General features: G+C 26.6%; 1 protein-coding gene across 2 annotated transcripts in view; it reads right to left on the minus strand.

Annotated features, from left to right (window-relative positions):
- LOC111626340 (myosin heavy chain, non-muscle-like) overlaps positions 1-18,092 on the minus strand; it is a 95,169-nt gene that overhangs the window by 51,015 nt on the left and 26,062 nt on the right. For both annotated transcript variants that reach the window (XM_023369670.1, XM_023369669.1), the window contains exon 2: positions 7,191-7,347. In XM_023369670.1, the coding sequence (XP_023225438.1) occupies positions 7,191-7,347 (157 nt within the window). The remainder of the gene's footprint in view (positions 1-7,190; positions 7,348-18,092) is intronic.

Genomic DNA, 18,092 nt, shown 5'->3' on the forward strand with positions numbered 1-18,092 from the left:
CAAGTTCAGACCAAATCCTCAAAATTTTTCAATATAATGTGACCTGTAAAAGTTAGATTGACCTCTACCTTTATTATCCAACTACCTCTCTTTGGTCCTAGCCTAACACATAATGAGCATAAAAAACAGCTCTCACAGTGCCCACAAGTGGAAAGAATTAAATAAAAAATGAATGAATAATTTATTCATAAAATAATCTTCAAACTTAAATATAGACATTCATAATAATATATAAATTTATTTAAAATGCTTCATTTGGCCCACCAGTGGCCAAGCAGTTCCATTCCCTGAAAACTGGTAGTTCAGTTGTGGGTTTGCACCTCACCAGGATGGAGTTTTCCAGGTTTTCTCCATATTTGTAATACCTGAATAGGGGCCAGTTACCCTTAAAAATAACTCCTGGAAGGCATCCTCCTAGGCAGATTGCCCATGTGTTGCATTGCCATAATTTAACAAAACAAAACAAACAAAATGTTTCATTTATGATTTTTCCATCAGTTTTACTCTTATTATTATTTATTTTATAAAACACTTTAATTTTTTAAATGAGCCTGTCTAATATTTTAACTTATATATCATATTTTCTATATCAGTAAAGAAAAATTTATTAAAATTTTCATGTCACATTGAAATAAATATATTACACTTGAGTGTATGAAAAATTCATTTTCTCAGAAAACCCAAGATATAAAATAATAAACAGTAAGAAATATAAACTGATTTCAGTGTTTATACATTAAAAGAAATATTTAAACAAGCATAACAACTGAAAGTTACATAAAATTGTGTGTAAATCATATGCAATTTGCATAGTAATGTACTTCTTCATTGTTAAGATACTATTAAAGTGTAACCTTTTTACAACCTAACAACTGGTTGGCATGTATCACCTTCCTTTTTACACTTATTTTAAATCAGTATAGAAATATAAATTTTAATTTTAAAATATCTGAAAACCAGGTGATTTTTTTTCATTTTAGAATAACTAAAAAATCAAGAATCACTGGAAAGTAAGAAATGATCATAAAGGTAATAAATTTTTTCATTACCAAAGACAAAATTCAAAAAGTTTTTAATAGATGTTACATTGAATGGAACATTACTGCAACGACAGAGGAAAACTACAGGAAAAAAATAGAGATTTTGAAGTCAAACACTTTACAAGACAACAGCACAAAAATTTAACAGTAAGATATCATTATCAGGATAAGAAAATAATTAACAATTAAATTAAACTGTAAAAAGGAGTGTAATTATTAATAATTTATATCTGCTTTCCTATCAAATAGTGCTTAAAAGATTAAAAGAAATTTATCATAAATATTATCCAAAAATATATATAAAAAATTTGTTTGAATTTTTATATTTTATAGCGTTATGATAAAGAATTTCAAATTAACTGAAATACAGTCAACCCCCCTATAACATGGGTTCCTATTGTTTGGATTCCTATAATCACGGCGAAAAAATTGCGACAGTATCCGTACAAACTATGCTAAAAAAAACTCCTATAATTCGGTAAAACATCACCACCGACTCCTGTCATGACAGGATTGGTCAAATCTAGACCAATAGCAGATATTGTACAAACTGTTGAGTTTAAACGAGCAGCGGACCTACTAAAAACCATTTATTATTTAACGTCCATAAAAATTATATTTATATTAATGATGTCTCCAAAGTTCAGCGAATTTTTTGCAAAAAAAGTAATTTATCAAGAAGCACGCAAGCACCTTTCGATGACAAGCACCATGACGAAAACAAGCTTAAGCAATGGCATAGTTGAACGGTACACACTCGGTAAGTAATCCTACAATTTTTTGTTTATAGCATAGTTTATATGGATTATTCCCAAAAAATTATATGTATTTTGGAAATGTTGAATCGAATTAGTCTAGAATCGATTAATTTTATGGAAGAAACCTTTCAAACAGCCGTAATCCGTAAACTGCATACGTGCTGGGCTGTGAGTGGCTGGACTCCTAGAAAATGGATTCATAAAAACCGGAACGTATGTACCGTGTTATGGGGGGGTCAACTGTACCTTCAAAAATACAAATAAGTGCATTATATTATCTCTAAAATGTAATCAAAATGTTCATGTTCCTATCCATGTATATAAAATGCACAGATATAAATGCACAATATATAAAATAGATTTACATGAAGTGCACTGTTTCTAAAGATGTCATTTTTATTTTAATATATTGATTTATTATAACTATTTATAAATTTAATGTTTAAAATTTTTTAATTCTCTGTCTTCTATAATAAATCATATCATTTAGTACAGTAGACTTCATTTTTATAATTTAATTAATTAATTCCTAGAAAAACCATTACACAAATGTTCCTATTTCCTGCAAACTCAATGTTGTGAACTGAGATTACTTTCCTGGAAATACAGTTTTAAATATATAATATCATTTAAAATAGCCAATAAATATATTTATAAATATAATATTTCTCTCAATCATAATAGAAAACTTACATCAGTTGTAAGTAAATAATTATAAAAGTCATACAATGTGTATTATTTTACTTTTGTTATAAAGATTAAGTTTCAATACTACCTTTACTTTCCCGACTGTTACGTATTCATAACAAGGGAAAGTATTGGAATCCTGTCAAATTTGACCCTCTGAGTTTTTTGCAAATCTCCATGTTTTGATACCACCCAAATCCAAAAATAGTCAAAAAATATATATAAATTCCATGGATATATATATATCCATGGAATTTTTTTGTCATTTTTTGACTATTTAATAGATATATATGTTACTGTGAAAGACCAATATTTGTGAATGTCGACATTCACCAGTGAATGTCGACACACACAACTGTGTGAATGTTGACATTCACCACAAACAACTGTGTGAATGTTGACATTCCCCCCATTTCGGTCATTCACAGTAACATATATATATACATAGTATATATGTGTGTGTATGTGTGTGGGCATCTGTTTCTTTTAAAATCTCAGAACGGAGTACAGATTAAGAAACAAAATTTTGAATAATGGCTTGTATGAGGACAATGATGCCATTAAAATTTGATGGTTAACTAAAGGTCAAGAATGCAGGGAGATAGAGAGGATCGTGTATCATATCTCAAGAGGGATAGGACTTAATAAAGATTTTATTCGCTATTAACATTTACTTTTTCCATAAAACTCATTCCTATCCTCAAAATTAATCTTTTTGCCATTTTATAGGAATTAAAAATATAAAACATTTTTATAACAAAATCTCATAACAGATGGCACCACACACAATTTTATTTTATTTTTTCTTAATAATATAGAATTTTTTAGAAATAAAAACTCATAATAGCCGAAAGTTACATAACTCATTGCTGGATTTTAGTATTTTTAATGTATTGTATATATAAAAACATCATTTGTTTTAAATTTTTGACTATTCATTTAATTATTATTAAAGCAGATATTTATGAAGCTGCATATTATTACTACTTCTAATAAACTAATAAAGAAATTGTTAAACTATTGAATGAAATGTTTGCAGTTAAAAAGATATGAACAAGAATGTTGAACATTCAATAAAGTTTAGGAAAAAAAACAAATTTTCTCCTATTTTCCTTCATTTTTTGTTTGTCCACTGTATTGATACCAAGAGATCATTTTAATCATGTCCATCATGGATTCAATTGGATCAACAATGAGCAGCAGCTATGTGAAAAGGAACAGGGACAGACATATTTAGGTCATTTCATTTCTGAAAATTTGGGTCTATTTTAACTTGAATATCTTTCTGATTTAGCCACTTGGCCAGAGAACATTAATTTGCTATAGTTATTTGCAAAATTAGTACTAAATGAAATCTAAAAACATACAGGGTTAGAGAAATAGTATAATAGTTATAATATATATTTGAATTATATCACTAATTGTGTATAATATTTTCAAGTTCTGCTTATTGGACATTCTAAAATTCTTAGAAACTTATATTTTTGTTCATGTCAACATTTTTATAGATATCACTTTTTATCAAAGAATTTCAAATACAGATATTAAAATTTTAATATTTTTATCAGATTATAGTGACGACAACAAGATAAAAGTAAAGAGAATTCAAAAACAATGACATAATTCAGTGATTATGAATCATTAACTGATAATATAAATATAAGAGAAGAAAATCCTGAATTGTTAAAATATCATAATGAAGGAAAAAACTACTTTGTCTAAAAATCTAGTGATAAATCTAGTATAATTTATAGCAAAATCAAATAATGAAAAACATCAATGTCAAAAACTTATTCTATAGAGACATACATTTCAATTATGAAGTCTGTCATTTTTTTCTGATCAATTGTTTCAGAAATTTTGTAAAAAGTTAATACTTTTTGTTTATATATTAATTTGTTGTGTTTTTTTATGCATTGGTTATTGAGAAGGTCTTTATCCTATTCATTACAAGTTAGGTACAAGTCTGCAGTACAAAAGCTATTCTCACTCAGCTATATCTGAATCAGAGCCTACCCTGAAAACCTCTTACAGATCGGATATAAATTTGAAAACAATTCTTACAAAGTGATAGGCATATATCTTAACTACTACCTCAGTCATCTAGAACTTCATTTCTGCATTGATATTTTGTCTCAGTTATGCAAATTAAATATTTGCACAATCCATAACTGGACTTGTCATTGTACCTTAGCCTCCATACATCATGGAGGCTATATAGACTAATCTTACAGTTTCAACTACCTATGATAAGTGCTTTCTGATTAGGCTAGAAACTTTTCATCAAACTGTCATTTATCCAAATGAAATCAAACAAATTTTTTCTTATAATTGCTGTACTTATCAGAAATAATAAAATAAGACGATTCAATAATATAGATTAGTTAACAGCAAAGAAGTATAGAATGATTTCATAGTTTGATGATAAAGTTATACCACTGAATTGTATCTTAATTCACATGAAAACCAAAGATGACATTTTTAATAAAATGTTCTTACAGTATCAAGATAATGTAATATAATTAAATTTTCCCTTCCATAATTTATGACACATTTCTAAAAATCCTACTTATCTTCTCAAGTTCATTTAACTTTATGTTGTTTGGATTAGCAACTAATTACTGAAGAAAAAATAATGGCATCTTAATTTTAATAATATATGTTTAATAAGAATCTATTTTAAGCTTACAAACATATTAGTTTTTTCTGTACTATATTAAAAACTAAAATTTATCTAAATTTCAGTTATAAAATATTGAAAATGTTAAATGTTTTATTACAAGACTGAACTAGCCACTGTAGATTATCTACTAAATTAATTAAACGATGCACTTTTAATAGTGGTAAAGTTGGAATAGTGATACCTATCAACAGACTTATCTATCCATTGACTAGGATTAAATGTTAGAGTTTCTCCAACTTCACCATTAAAGGAGATTGCTTAATTCATTAATGTTACTTAGATTTATACATTCAAAGTTCCCGTTTGAAATCACTCTAAATATAGCTTCACTAATGTAATTACTATATGAATAAATAATCTTATTAAAAATCATTTTTGTGATAGCTCCAAAGCACTTAAAACAGCAACGTATCACTTTGAAGGACCCAGGATTAAATCCAGACAGGACAAAAAAACCATCAGAAATTTTTTGAGTGGTCTGTCTGAATATATTAGGTTCAATTCCTTACCACCTGGCCATCTCATTGTGGGCTTGGCCAAACCCGTAATGGGCTTGCTAAAAATGCCCCCTTAGTGTTCACAGAACAGAAAGGAGGAGGAGATCTATCTTTTGCTATATTTTGTTACAAATTAAAAACTCTCATTTGCCATACTGTTTTGATCCAATATAAACTTTATCTGAAAAAACATTTTATTTTTAAGTTATAAATACAAAAATCATAAAAATAATATAAACCACGTCTTGAATGACCTATTATAATATAAATTATTATTCAATAATATTCTGATTACTGTNAAAAATTTCTAAATTTTTTTCTTATCAATGTAAAACTACATTCTAAAATGTAAATAAGCCATACTACAGGTTTTTTAACAATGACAATCACAGTGTGATCAAACACTGTTAAAGCATTTCAAATATTAGTCCTCAAGTCTATAGTAAACTTATGCTCAAGATTTAAGTATTTGTGATGACATGCAACAAGATAGTAATAAGTATAACTGATTCAGTGTTGCCAAGCCTACTAATTTTAAGTTTGTTTGTTTGTTTAATTATGGCAATGCAACATTTTGGCAATCTGCCTAGGGGGATATGGGAGGTCTTTTTAAGGAAAACTGGCCCTATTTAGTCTTACAGAAGTGGAGGAAACCTGGAAAACTCCATGTGACCAGCCCATCCGAGCGAGGCGCAAACCCACAACCGAACTCCCAGTGTTCAGGGTACAAAGACCGCTTGGCCACTGGTGGGCCTCTCTAATTGTAAGCACACTGTTCATTTCATCATCCTGAAGTTTGAATATCAATATTGATTAATGAAATTGATTAATAGCATTTATAATGTCTAATAAGAAATATTTCTCATTATATCAATGTTAAAGATGTTAGATATTTAACATTGACATAATAATTATAGATCAATAGTTATAATATACATTAGCACTTCAAAACTTCAAACATACACAAACTGTTTTATTGAACAAAAAAATCAAAATGAATACTAATTCTCCAGCCCTTTTGAACTACTTTTTGATGTTCTGAAATTAAAGAATAAGCTAAAATAATTACAGTGAAGTCCCATACAATATGGAGGGGAAACATTACATGTTATAAGAAATTCAAATTTTGCATATGTACTAGTCACACATTGTACGGGAGTTTACTGTAATTAGATTCCTAATGATTCAACTTTTTTTCTGACTCAGTCATTGAATTAAGTTATTTTATCTAAAATGATTTTAAGACAAAATAGATTACATAAGTCTTCTAATAAAATTATATTGAAATTAAGCTCAAAACTGTATATAAAGTTACAAAACTTAGTATTTTTTTTAATTGTATAGATCTGAGGATTTTCTGTTGAAAGATCAAAGTATCAAATAAACATTTATGCTAGTTATAGTGATTAAAAACAAATTTTGATAACTTGAAGAAATCATTTTATGCTAATAAAATAGTTAGAGCTCAATTAAAAATTAAAAACAATACAATATTCAAATCCTACAAAGCACGCAAAATACATACCTTGAAGCATACTCCTGTATGCACCATCAGTAATAGCAAATATGTGCGGCGGAACTTCGTGTCGTTTTTTACCTTTGTATAATTCGATTACTTTTTCTGTATATATCGGAAACTTTTTATATGGATTTACTACTACACAAAAAAGTCCAGAATATGTCTGAAACAAAAGCAAATTAAATAAAATGAATTTAGCATAAAATAATGCAATCTAAGATTAATGTTTATGTAAAATATAATCTCTAATCTTAGTAATATAATAGATTAATAAATATATATTGAAAATATTGAATCAAATGTTTATAATGATTAGATAGCCTAGATATTTACTTGCTACTGAGAGACCTGGGTTCAAATCAAGTTGAGATCCTCGAGAATTAGCATGGATTATTTACTTGTTAGCCTGTTTCTTACCATATGTCTATACAATTGTTTCCATATTGAACCTATGATTAGCATAAATTAACATGTTCTCAGTACCTCAGTGGAAGAATATTAAAAATATATGTAATATTCTAATATCTAAACATTCAATTTATAATGTTTAGCATGTTGATTAATATGTGATATCCCAGTGTGTAACACTGAACTTTCCATAGTTTGCCACTTGTACTGCCTGCATGTTACACTACTATTTAATTTATATTACAATTTTTCTCATTGGCAAAATACTATTTGTTGTATTGATGGATACGTGGCACCTCAGGAACATCTTATTTTTACTAGCATGAAAAAAATTTTAGGTCACCTTCTGATTTGAATGAAGGAAAGAATAATAAAGATTAACTTGTTTTATTGAAAATAGAGAAAAATTTTTGAATCAACTTCTTACTAAAGCATTACTGTTTTCTTACCAGGTATTTCTTTGAACATTTATGTTGTTTTTTTTTCTTTCTTTTTTGTTGGAAAATATTTGTTTATGGGGGAATAAAAAAACAACATATTGCATCAGTCAACATGTTAATTAAGTAAAATATTCAAAAAGACTTTTTGGTAAAGAAAAATTTTTAAAAAGCTACATCTTTATTAATAATCTTTCTGATAAAAAAAAATTGTTCAAAATTTTGAATCTTTTCTGTGTACCTTTGACAGTGAATTTAAAAACATTGAAATTACTTAAGTTTAAAAAATGTAAAAAATCTTAAATTCTAGAAAGTTCAAATAAATTAATTACACTTTGGATCGCATTATTAAAATAAGTTTTAATATAAAACCTTGAATTCTACACTTTGTGCACAGAACATAGTACATTTACAATATATTGAAGAATATTCAGTATAAATTCATCCTTCAAACTGTAATTTATTATCCTAAATATTTTCAGATCTGCCCCAATCCATCACTAGAACAATAGAAGTAAAGAAAAAGCCATCAAAGTTAGGAAGTAGAGTACAATAAAAATTAAGACTGTATAATTATAAATAGTTTAAAGAGTTGCTGTAACAGAGGATGTTAAAATATTTCAAGAATAAAAATGTCAATGATAACTTTTATAATCAAAGATAGAATAAATGTTTAATACTGAGAAGTTTGTTCATATTTTTGAAATTATAAGTTGGTTATAGATAAGATTTAATTTCAAAAATGCATTTCATTTTATTTCATTTTTTACTATTTCAAAATTCCTTGCATATTTAACATTAAATAAAAGATAACAGATTACATAATATAAAGGCTAACAGCCAAATTTTCATTTAAATAATTTTACATATAATAATAATAATAACTGAATATTTAATTTAGTACTCATTATTTTCTAATCAGCATAAGATAATCATAAAAATAGACTGTGTTTAAATTTTTTTTCGAAAATATTCAAAGCTTTATGAACTTTTATAAAATTTTCATATGCTTCCAATTACTCAACAAACTTTTTTTTTTATATTTTTAAACATAATTGCCAATAAAATCAATAAATTCTTAATACAAATCTTAGAAAATCTTTAAAAAATATATTGGAAATGTTTCTCATATATTAATGAATAAAAAGCATTGCAAAATTTATTCCTTTAAAATTTTGACATTCTTAGAGCTTACTCTGTAATTAAAATAATCTCAATACAATTATTTTGGTTGAAAATTGTAAATGGCTCATTCTACAGTTAAGTTTCTAAGATTTTGTGAATTGGTGCAATTTTTTAGAACTTTCTATAATAATAAACTAGTTATTCATACAATTCTAATGATGTTTTGATTATTTTTGCATTCTGAATCAAATGCAAATAAAATTTGAGATTACATCTTACCATTACATTATATAAATTTTCCCTATTTCTTTGATAGAAAAGCATACAATAGAAAAATGCATTCATTCTTTTGGGAATGAAAATTTATTTATTCATTTTGTATATAAATAAAAAGATTTATTTTTTGTATTTTTTTATCTTAATAATAGAAATTAATTGGGTTGCAACTTTCAAATTGCAGACCTATAAATTTCCACTGGCATCCATCTGTATGTCTGTATGTCAGTCTGTCCTTCCTTAATTTTGAGGTTGGAGTTAGATAGATGAAAGTCAAAACTACATACAGAAAGCTTAAGAGCCAGAGACCCCAATTAACTATATATAAACTTCTGGTTTTGATCAAAAGTTAAATTATTTAAAAATTCAAAAATTTTCTCCAGAACAAAGTTAGATAGATGACCAGCATTACACTACTGTTAATTAACAGGAAAAGTATGACATACATAGGTGAGACACTTAAAATCAAGAGCATACATTTTTTAAAAATTAATTAAAAATTGCAGCCCAGCATTGTGATGATATCAGAATAAATAGTTGCAAGTTTTGTTTAAAAGTGTTTAATCAACCATTTAATAAAAAAATCCTACTTGACTTTTTCCACAAGTCCTCTCAAGAGAATTTTGCACCAGACCTCACTTTTCTTCAGGTTGGCTCTGATAGCATATTTTTCAATTTCCAATCATTAAGATACAATATAATATTGTATCTTAATGTTGTAATGTTAAATAAGTTCTTAATAGTAGGTTGAAGAGTTCACCAAGTTTGGCATTATAAGTTACAATGCCGAACTCAGTTAACTCTCTGTCCTACTGTACAATATCTGGCGTGAGTATCAATCTAAAGTATATTAAGTTCTTAATAATTTTGATTATTAATAATGTTTGTTTTATTTACTATTTTTTTTACATTTTTTACAAAATACTTTTGTTATTGTAATTTTTATTCATTTCAAATTAATTCAAACATAATCAACCATAGTCTAAAAACAATGGCATATTTGTATATCAGGTATATTATTAAGATGCAGATCTTGATTTCACTCAAATCCATTACAGTTTGCAAAATTTAGAAGACAATCAGGAAAAGAATGAACAAGCAATGACAATTCAAATATTCTGTAACTGAAAAAGTGCAAAAATTGGATTGATTTGATAGGATAAGGCAATACAGCATAAGAATAATCTGCCATGAGATGCCTCCCGGGAGAATTTTCAATGGAAAACTGGCACCTATTTAAGTGTTAAACACATGGAGAAAACAATGAGGCCAGCCCATTGGTCAGGTGTAAACCGGTGACCAACTAATTTTCAATGTAACAATTTATCTGCATTTGCTATAATATACAAAACAACACTTGAATCATGTGAACTGCTGTTTTATTATTTTATTTATGTAGAAAACCAGAAAAACCAAATTAATTCTCAAAATTTTTTGGGCTGTTGTAGTTGTATTTGAGATCTTTTAAATAGGGAAATAAGCTTTAATAGGAACAGAATTTTAAAGGTAAAAAATTATACAGTTATATGAAATTTGTTTTAAAAAGATTTTAATAACTGATGACAGATACAGTAGATCCCCCTATAAAAGCGTTTCCTATAGTTATGATTCCTATAAAAATTGTGGCATTATCCGTAAACAACGGTAAAAATAACTCCTATAATACGTAAAACGTCATCGGGCAGCCGAACTACTTACCCGCCGTCCGTAGCGCCACGCTACGGAGAGATTTCTATCGTCTGGACAGTATTATATAAATTATATATAAATTAGGTACTGTACATATAATTATATATTAATTATATATAAATTAGGTACTGTATATATAATTATATATTAACTTAATTTATTGTAACTTTATTATAATTAAATATATATTTTTCGCCGTCTAGCGTCACGCTACGGCGAGTTAGGCGACCTATCGTCTGTTTAGTACTGTAATTTTATACATTTCTTGTGAAAGAAACATTTCTTATTTAACGGCCATAAAAATTATTTATATTAATGATGTCTCCAAAGGTCAACGAAGTTTTAGCAGAAAAATAATATCAGAAATAGCGGCCGCAATTTGATGCGCTGTTCCGCGACGAAACCAAGCTTTAGCAACGAGCGTAGTCAAAGGGTACACACTCGGTAAGTAATCCTACAATTTTTTGTTTATAACGTAGTTTATACGGATTATTTTTAAAAAAATATACGTATTTTGGAAATGTTGAGTCGAATTAGTCTAGAATCGATTAATTTTATGAAAGAAAACCTTTCAAACAGCCGTAGTCCGTAAACTATGATTCCTACAAAATTGATTCATAAAGAACGGAACGTATCTACCGTCTTATAGGGGGGATCTACTGTATTTTAATTGTTAATTAAAATTATATTTAGTAAAGTTATTGCTAATAGTATACACATTTCATTTCTTCAAAATAAAATTTTTATTAAAAAAAAATTATTTTAATTTGCTTTAGACTAATTTTAATACAGTTTTTATAAAAGTTTTATTTCGTGACAAAAACATTTCTACAATATTTATTTATTTTTAAAATTTTGCTGAGAAAGGGGGGAAAAAAATTTTTTTAATATTCAAAAAAATTTAGATAGAAAATCGTCCAAAATAATAATTGTTTATAAATAAAATTAAAATTGCGAGCCAAATTATTATTAAAAAAGTATTTTTATAAAAATTTTATTTCAAAAATTCATAAATTTGACGTCATTTTACATTCTTTAATTTAAAATTCTTAATAGCAGACGACTCGACTCGACGCGTGACGTCAGAAGAATTGCGAGCAGACGACACATCGGTTTCGGTGGCCGCCATTATTCGTCATTCTACCAAAATTGTTATTTTTAAAAGAGAACGAAGCCACGTAATAAGAATTACAATTCCCAAATTGAGAAAAATGAAAATAGAAAAGGTAAATATATAGAAATAATACAAAGAAAGCCATTGGATATTATACAAAATAATAATAATAATAATAATTAATAATAAATATCACGACACTTAAACACATCAAAAAACGGTTCATTTGCGTATTATTAGTATTTAAATCCAATTATTGCGTTGTATAAATTTTAAAAAGAAAATTAAATTCAATAAGGAATTGGAGATTGTGCAGATGCTATTTTAGTTATAACTATGTGGGCCACGAGTACAATGCCAACGGTAATAGCAACCGACAGAACTAGAAACTGTCAACTATTCTTTTCAAACAACTGGTATTACACAAAAGAAAGGGGTTAGAAAAAAGCCGTGCCACTACAAAATATATACTTGTATATATAAGAACCCACACAAACATATATATATACTGAGCTAAGTTGTTTACGCTACCGTTTTTAAATGCATTTCAGAAATATTTGTTAAAAGAATCAGCGAAAGCGTGACATCTTTTTCAGAAAATTGGCAATGAAACAACATAGATGTGTTAAAAACCCATTAAGATAATATCAAAGCACACTTTCACGATTGACAGCTCTCCTACGGTTGAAAAATTCGAGATTGCCGAAACCTTAAGCTAATCAGTTAGCGAACTGTCTGATATTCTTAAAATATATTCAAGCGCTTCTTTTAACGATAAAATTAATAATAATAAAAGAGTTTTGTTAGTAATATTCACTACAAAAAAAGGACAAATGGAACTTGTTTCTAGTAAAAGACGGGAAAAAAGATATAAATTAGTTTTCCAGTTCGTTAACTCGATAAAGATCCACATTGATTACGCTACGTGTTTATGCCTTAAAAATTAATCCAATTTCGAAACAAAACATATAGAATGCTTTAAAAAAAATCGAAAAATACTTAATTACGCTAATGATATACATTTGGCCATTTAAGCTCATATTTCTAGAGTATTTCCATATTTGTTCTACCCACGCTGATTGCTCCTACAACCAAGGATACGTTAAGGTAGCGAAGGTCTGAAAGTCTAGCAGTGACTGACCTTGATCCGGCCTAACGATTATTATCGAAATAAAACGGCTTTATCGGAGGTCAAATGTTTACTTGTATCATAAATTTTAATTAATTAAATAATAATATTACAGAAGATACGATAAATTAAAAGTTATGAATTATAAATTACAAATTAAAATTCTGAGAAAAACTTGACTGAAACTAATTTGATTAAGCATTATAATTCTCTTCAAGACGACAAGTGAATGGTTTTTCTTTTTTTTTTTTAATTTAAATTACGAGTTGTAGTCAAATGTGGAAAAATGAAATTAGGAGAGAGATTTTTTTAAAACTGTAATCATTAATAAATTTATCGATATCTTGCCGTTATGTTCTGACTCCGATTAGTAAGTGTGTCACGTTCTCTAATTATTAACATCAGTGGAATATTTTCGAATTTATAAAATAAAAATTATATTAAAATATTTATAATTTATTTGACTTTATTTATTTAACTGCTATTTTCGTAAAACAATATTAATTAATTAGTTTTCATCCTTATTTACTTTTCCAAATTTGTTATTTTGTTAAAATTTTATACTACACTTTAATGGCTTAAAAAATTCATATTATAACTGTAATATCCTTTCTGAAACAAATATATACGTAAACTTACGATTAATTCGGATTTATTCAGAACTTGTTACTCATAATTATCCCAATGGGAGGATCCATGAGATGCTACAGTGGATTAAGCTCGCCCCATTGAAAAAAAAAATTATTTGTTCAAACCTCAAAATGTTGTTTTTAAAACATTTATGATGGCAAATACAGTTTATTGGACCACCCACATATCAATAAAAGGTGCTTACAATTATTCCAATATTTTTAATTTTTGAGTTGGTACCTTCCTTTGGGTTCTGGATCTACTGATTACTTCAATTTATATTATATAAATATTCAAATGAATGTTAAGTAAAATTTATCAGAAAAATCTAGCTATATTCAGTAAATAATATAACCATTGAACAATTCATTTTATTTCACATTGATCCATATTAAAAATTATTTATTTTGAATTAATATTAAAGTCAAATGGATGAAAATATTATCATTGTTAAAGGAATTCAGTTGCATAAAATATTATTTAAAATTTTTTTAAAACAATTAAATTTTGAAAATAACTTCATTGTGGCTTGAGGACATACATTTGAAAGGATATGAAATGGGATATAAGCAAGCTGTTGGGATGACTCTGTGCATAGCACCTTACACGTATATATTACTTAGTGATATTAAATTATTTTTCATAATATATATATTATATTTGCTACAGAATATATTTACATAAGTCTTATTATTCAGTATTTAGTGTTTATACATTAAATGTAAATTGTTGTATTATCATTTTATCAAAGTTCTCCCATTTTCTTGTTTTTACTTATTATCATTCTGATTTCTAAAAGGTATAAAATCCAAACTAAGAAGTAATAAATTTTTTATAAATGCTAATTTTATATAATAAAAGTGAACCTTGGGAGCTTTTTTTAAAATTACAACAAGACAGAAGAATGACAGTTCAAAGTTACAACTTCACAAGAGCAAGTGGATGCAATTTTATTTTGTCCTTGGAATAGCAAAATTAGAATTAATAAAAATATTTTTAAATTATTAGAATAAAAATGTTAATTCTAGGTCTATCAGAATGTATTATATATATCAAAGTTTTCATAAATTATGCAAATGTTTATGCAAATATAATCAATGGAATATTATCATCAGAAATTTCTGATGTCAATATCCAAAATATCAAAACTGAATATTTCTGCATTTTTTCTAGATTATTTTTTTATAGACAATCTTATTAGATTACCATTACTATAATTATAATTTATTAATTTGTATGTGTATTACTAAAATTTATCTAAATTTCAGTTATAAAATATTGAAAATGTTAAATGTTTTATTACAAGACTGAACTAGCCACTGTAGATTATCTACTAAATTAATTAAACGATGCACTTTTAATAGTGGTAAAGTTGGAATAGTGATACCTATCAACAGACTTATCTATCCATTGACTAGGATTAAATGTTAGAGTTTCTCCAACTTCACCATTAAAGGAGATTGCTTAATTCATTAATGTTACTTAGATTTATACATTCAAAGTTCCCGTTTGAAATCACTCTAAATATAGCTTCACTAATGTAATTACTATATGAATAAATAATCTTATTAAAAATCATTTTTGTGATAGCTCCAAAGCACTTAAAACAGCAACGTATCACTTTGAAGGACCCAGGATTAAATCCAGACAGGACAAAAAAACCATCAGAAATTTTTTGAGTGGTCTGTCTGAATATATTAGGTTCAATTCCTTACCACCTGGCCATCTCATTGTGGGCTTGGCCAAACCCGTAATGGGCTTGCTAAAAATGCCCCCTTAGTGTTCACAGAACAGAAAGGAGGAGGAGATCTATCTTTTGCTATATTTTGTTACAAATTAAAAACTCTCATTTGCCATACTGTTTTGATCCAATATAAACTTTATCTGAAAAAACATTTTATTTTTAAGTTATAAATACAAAAATCATAAAAATAATATAAACCACGTCTTGAATGACCTATTATAATATAAATTATTATTCAATAATATTCTGATTACTGTTGAATATTTATAACTTTTATTGCTAGCATTCTGTCATTAATATGACTTTCAAAATTGAATACTTAAACACTGAATTTATTAATTAATATGCTTGAATTAGTTGCAAAATCTTATATTTTAGTATCAAATCTTCAATATTTAAAAAATCTCTCATCAATACAAAATTTTTTAACCATAAAATATGAACATATTTTATGGTTAAAAAATTTATGGTTAAAAATCAATATCCAAATTGTGAAAATCTTGCAATGTTACATAAGGCTTAAAAAATATAAATGGGGTTAAAAAGCAATTTAATTTTTGATTGTTTTAAAAACTTCAATCACTAAATATAATTGAAAAAAAATTTGTATCAAACAACTTATACTTTGCTTATAAAACTGTATAAAATAATTTTTGGCACCTCCATTTTGTACATTATTCGATTTTTTCATAAAATAATGCTCTCTTGTAATTAAAAAATCTAATACAATAGTTCATGCTTCTTCACAAAATTCTACTTCCATAAATTAAAAAATAAGAAAATTAATAATAATGAATATAAAAATAATAATCAATTACATTTAAATGATGGCAATATAAAATATGCACTTTACTAATGAAATTCATTTACTTACATTGAAATGTTTACTTTCTATTTTAGATAAAAATTTAAATTAACTAAAAATAAAAAAAATTATTTTTAAAATATACAATAGCTTTATAAAATCTTATGATTAGTTAATTAATGAAAGTAAAGAAAAACATTTAATAAATACAGTATAAATAAATTTTTATGTTCCATTGTCTTGATTTTATCTTTTAGGTAATATTAAAATAGTCAAATTTCACTGGCATTTCTAGTTGATAAAATTTTAATTTTATCACCCAGACTCAATTAAATTTATATTTAAAATATTTTAAAAATTAACACTATAATTTTGTTTTAGAAATGATTGATTCTGATATAGCAGCTAAAATAAGGACATACATTCTCTCAAATTAGGATCTCATATTAAAAATAGCTTTAATTTGAAGGCCATCTACTGTTGTTGCTCTTATGTTGATGAATCAGTGTCTTCTCTGTAGTTTTTTTTCAATCTAGATTTTTTATGTTTGTAGACAGTGTAAAACAAAGGGTAATTCACACAATAACTGTACTTAAACAATTTTATGTTTTTTAAACTCATCTTCTGGAAGAAGAAAATAGTTTTAGGACAATTAAATGTATTTAATTTAGTCTTGAATACTCACAAAGCATAACTGAAAAGAAAGCATAACTGGTATTTTATACAGCTTCCCATTTTGTGATACCTAAGTAACATGACTTACGTGCATCCAGTAGCATAACTAGTCTGATGTAAAGGGGGAGCCCTTTTAAAGAGGACCAAAGTTAAAATTTTATATGAATCACTACACATTATTTTCATTTTTAATATTTACATAATGGATTATAACAAATATATATAAATTACTAAGTAACTCTAAATTAACTCTACAATTAAATTACTTATAAATAGAATTTTTATTACAAAAGTGACCTCAACCTCTTAGGCTCCTCCCTAGCTAAGCTGGTGCATGCATCTAATAGCATATGATTTGATTCATCATCACAAATGATAGTCAAATGATAAACAGACCATTATTTGTGAAGAATATTCAAATTATATGCTTAAGACATGCAGAGCAATTGTTTGCTATTTTGATATTACATAGTAGCAATTCAATAGACATTTTAAATGGACAATACATGTCATAAAATAATTAATAAATTAAGGAAGAACTATAAATAGGGTGACCACAATTTTCAGGGACTATACCTGGTTTTCACTGTTTTTATATTTGATTGTAGAATCAGTTTTTGTATAGAGCAACTTTCTTAGCATGTCAATATAATGTCACACTTATTTATAGATCTATATATAAATAAATTTTTAAAAATTACCAAAGTTCAATCAGTTTTAGATCCCATTTTCACTGATTCTGAAATGTGCCCCCAGTTGGATTGTAAATGATATGATCCACTTAACTATAACAAATTTACATACTTTAGGAATAGGTTAATTTTTTTATTTATCTTGCATATGACTAAATCTATTCTATGTATATAATGTATAAAA

This window comes from Centruroides sculpturatus, unplaced genomic scaffold, assembly GCF_000671375.1.
Source record: "Centruroides sculpturatus isolate CEXI.00-Female unplaced genomic scaffold, Cexi_2.0 scaffold26, whole genome shotgun sequence".
Taxonomy (NCBI): Eukaryota; Metazoa; Arthropoda; class Arachnida; order Scorpiones; family Buthidae; genus Centruroides; species Centruroides sculpturatus.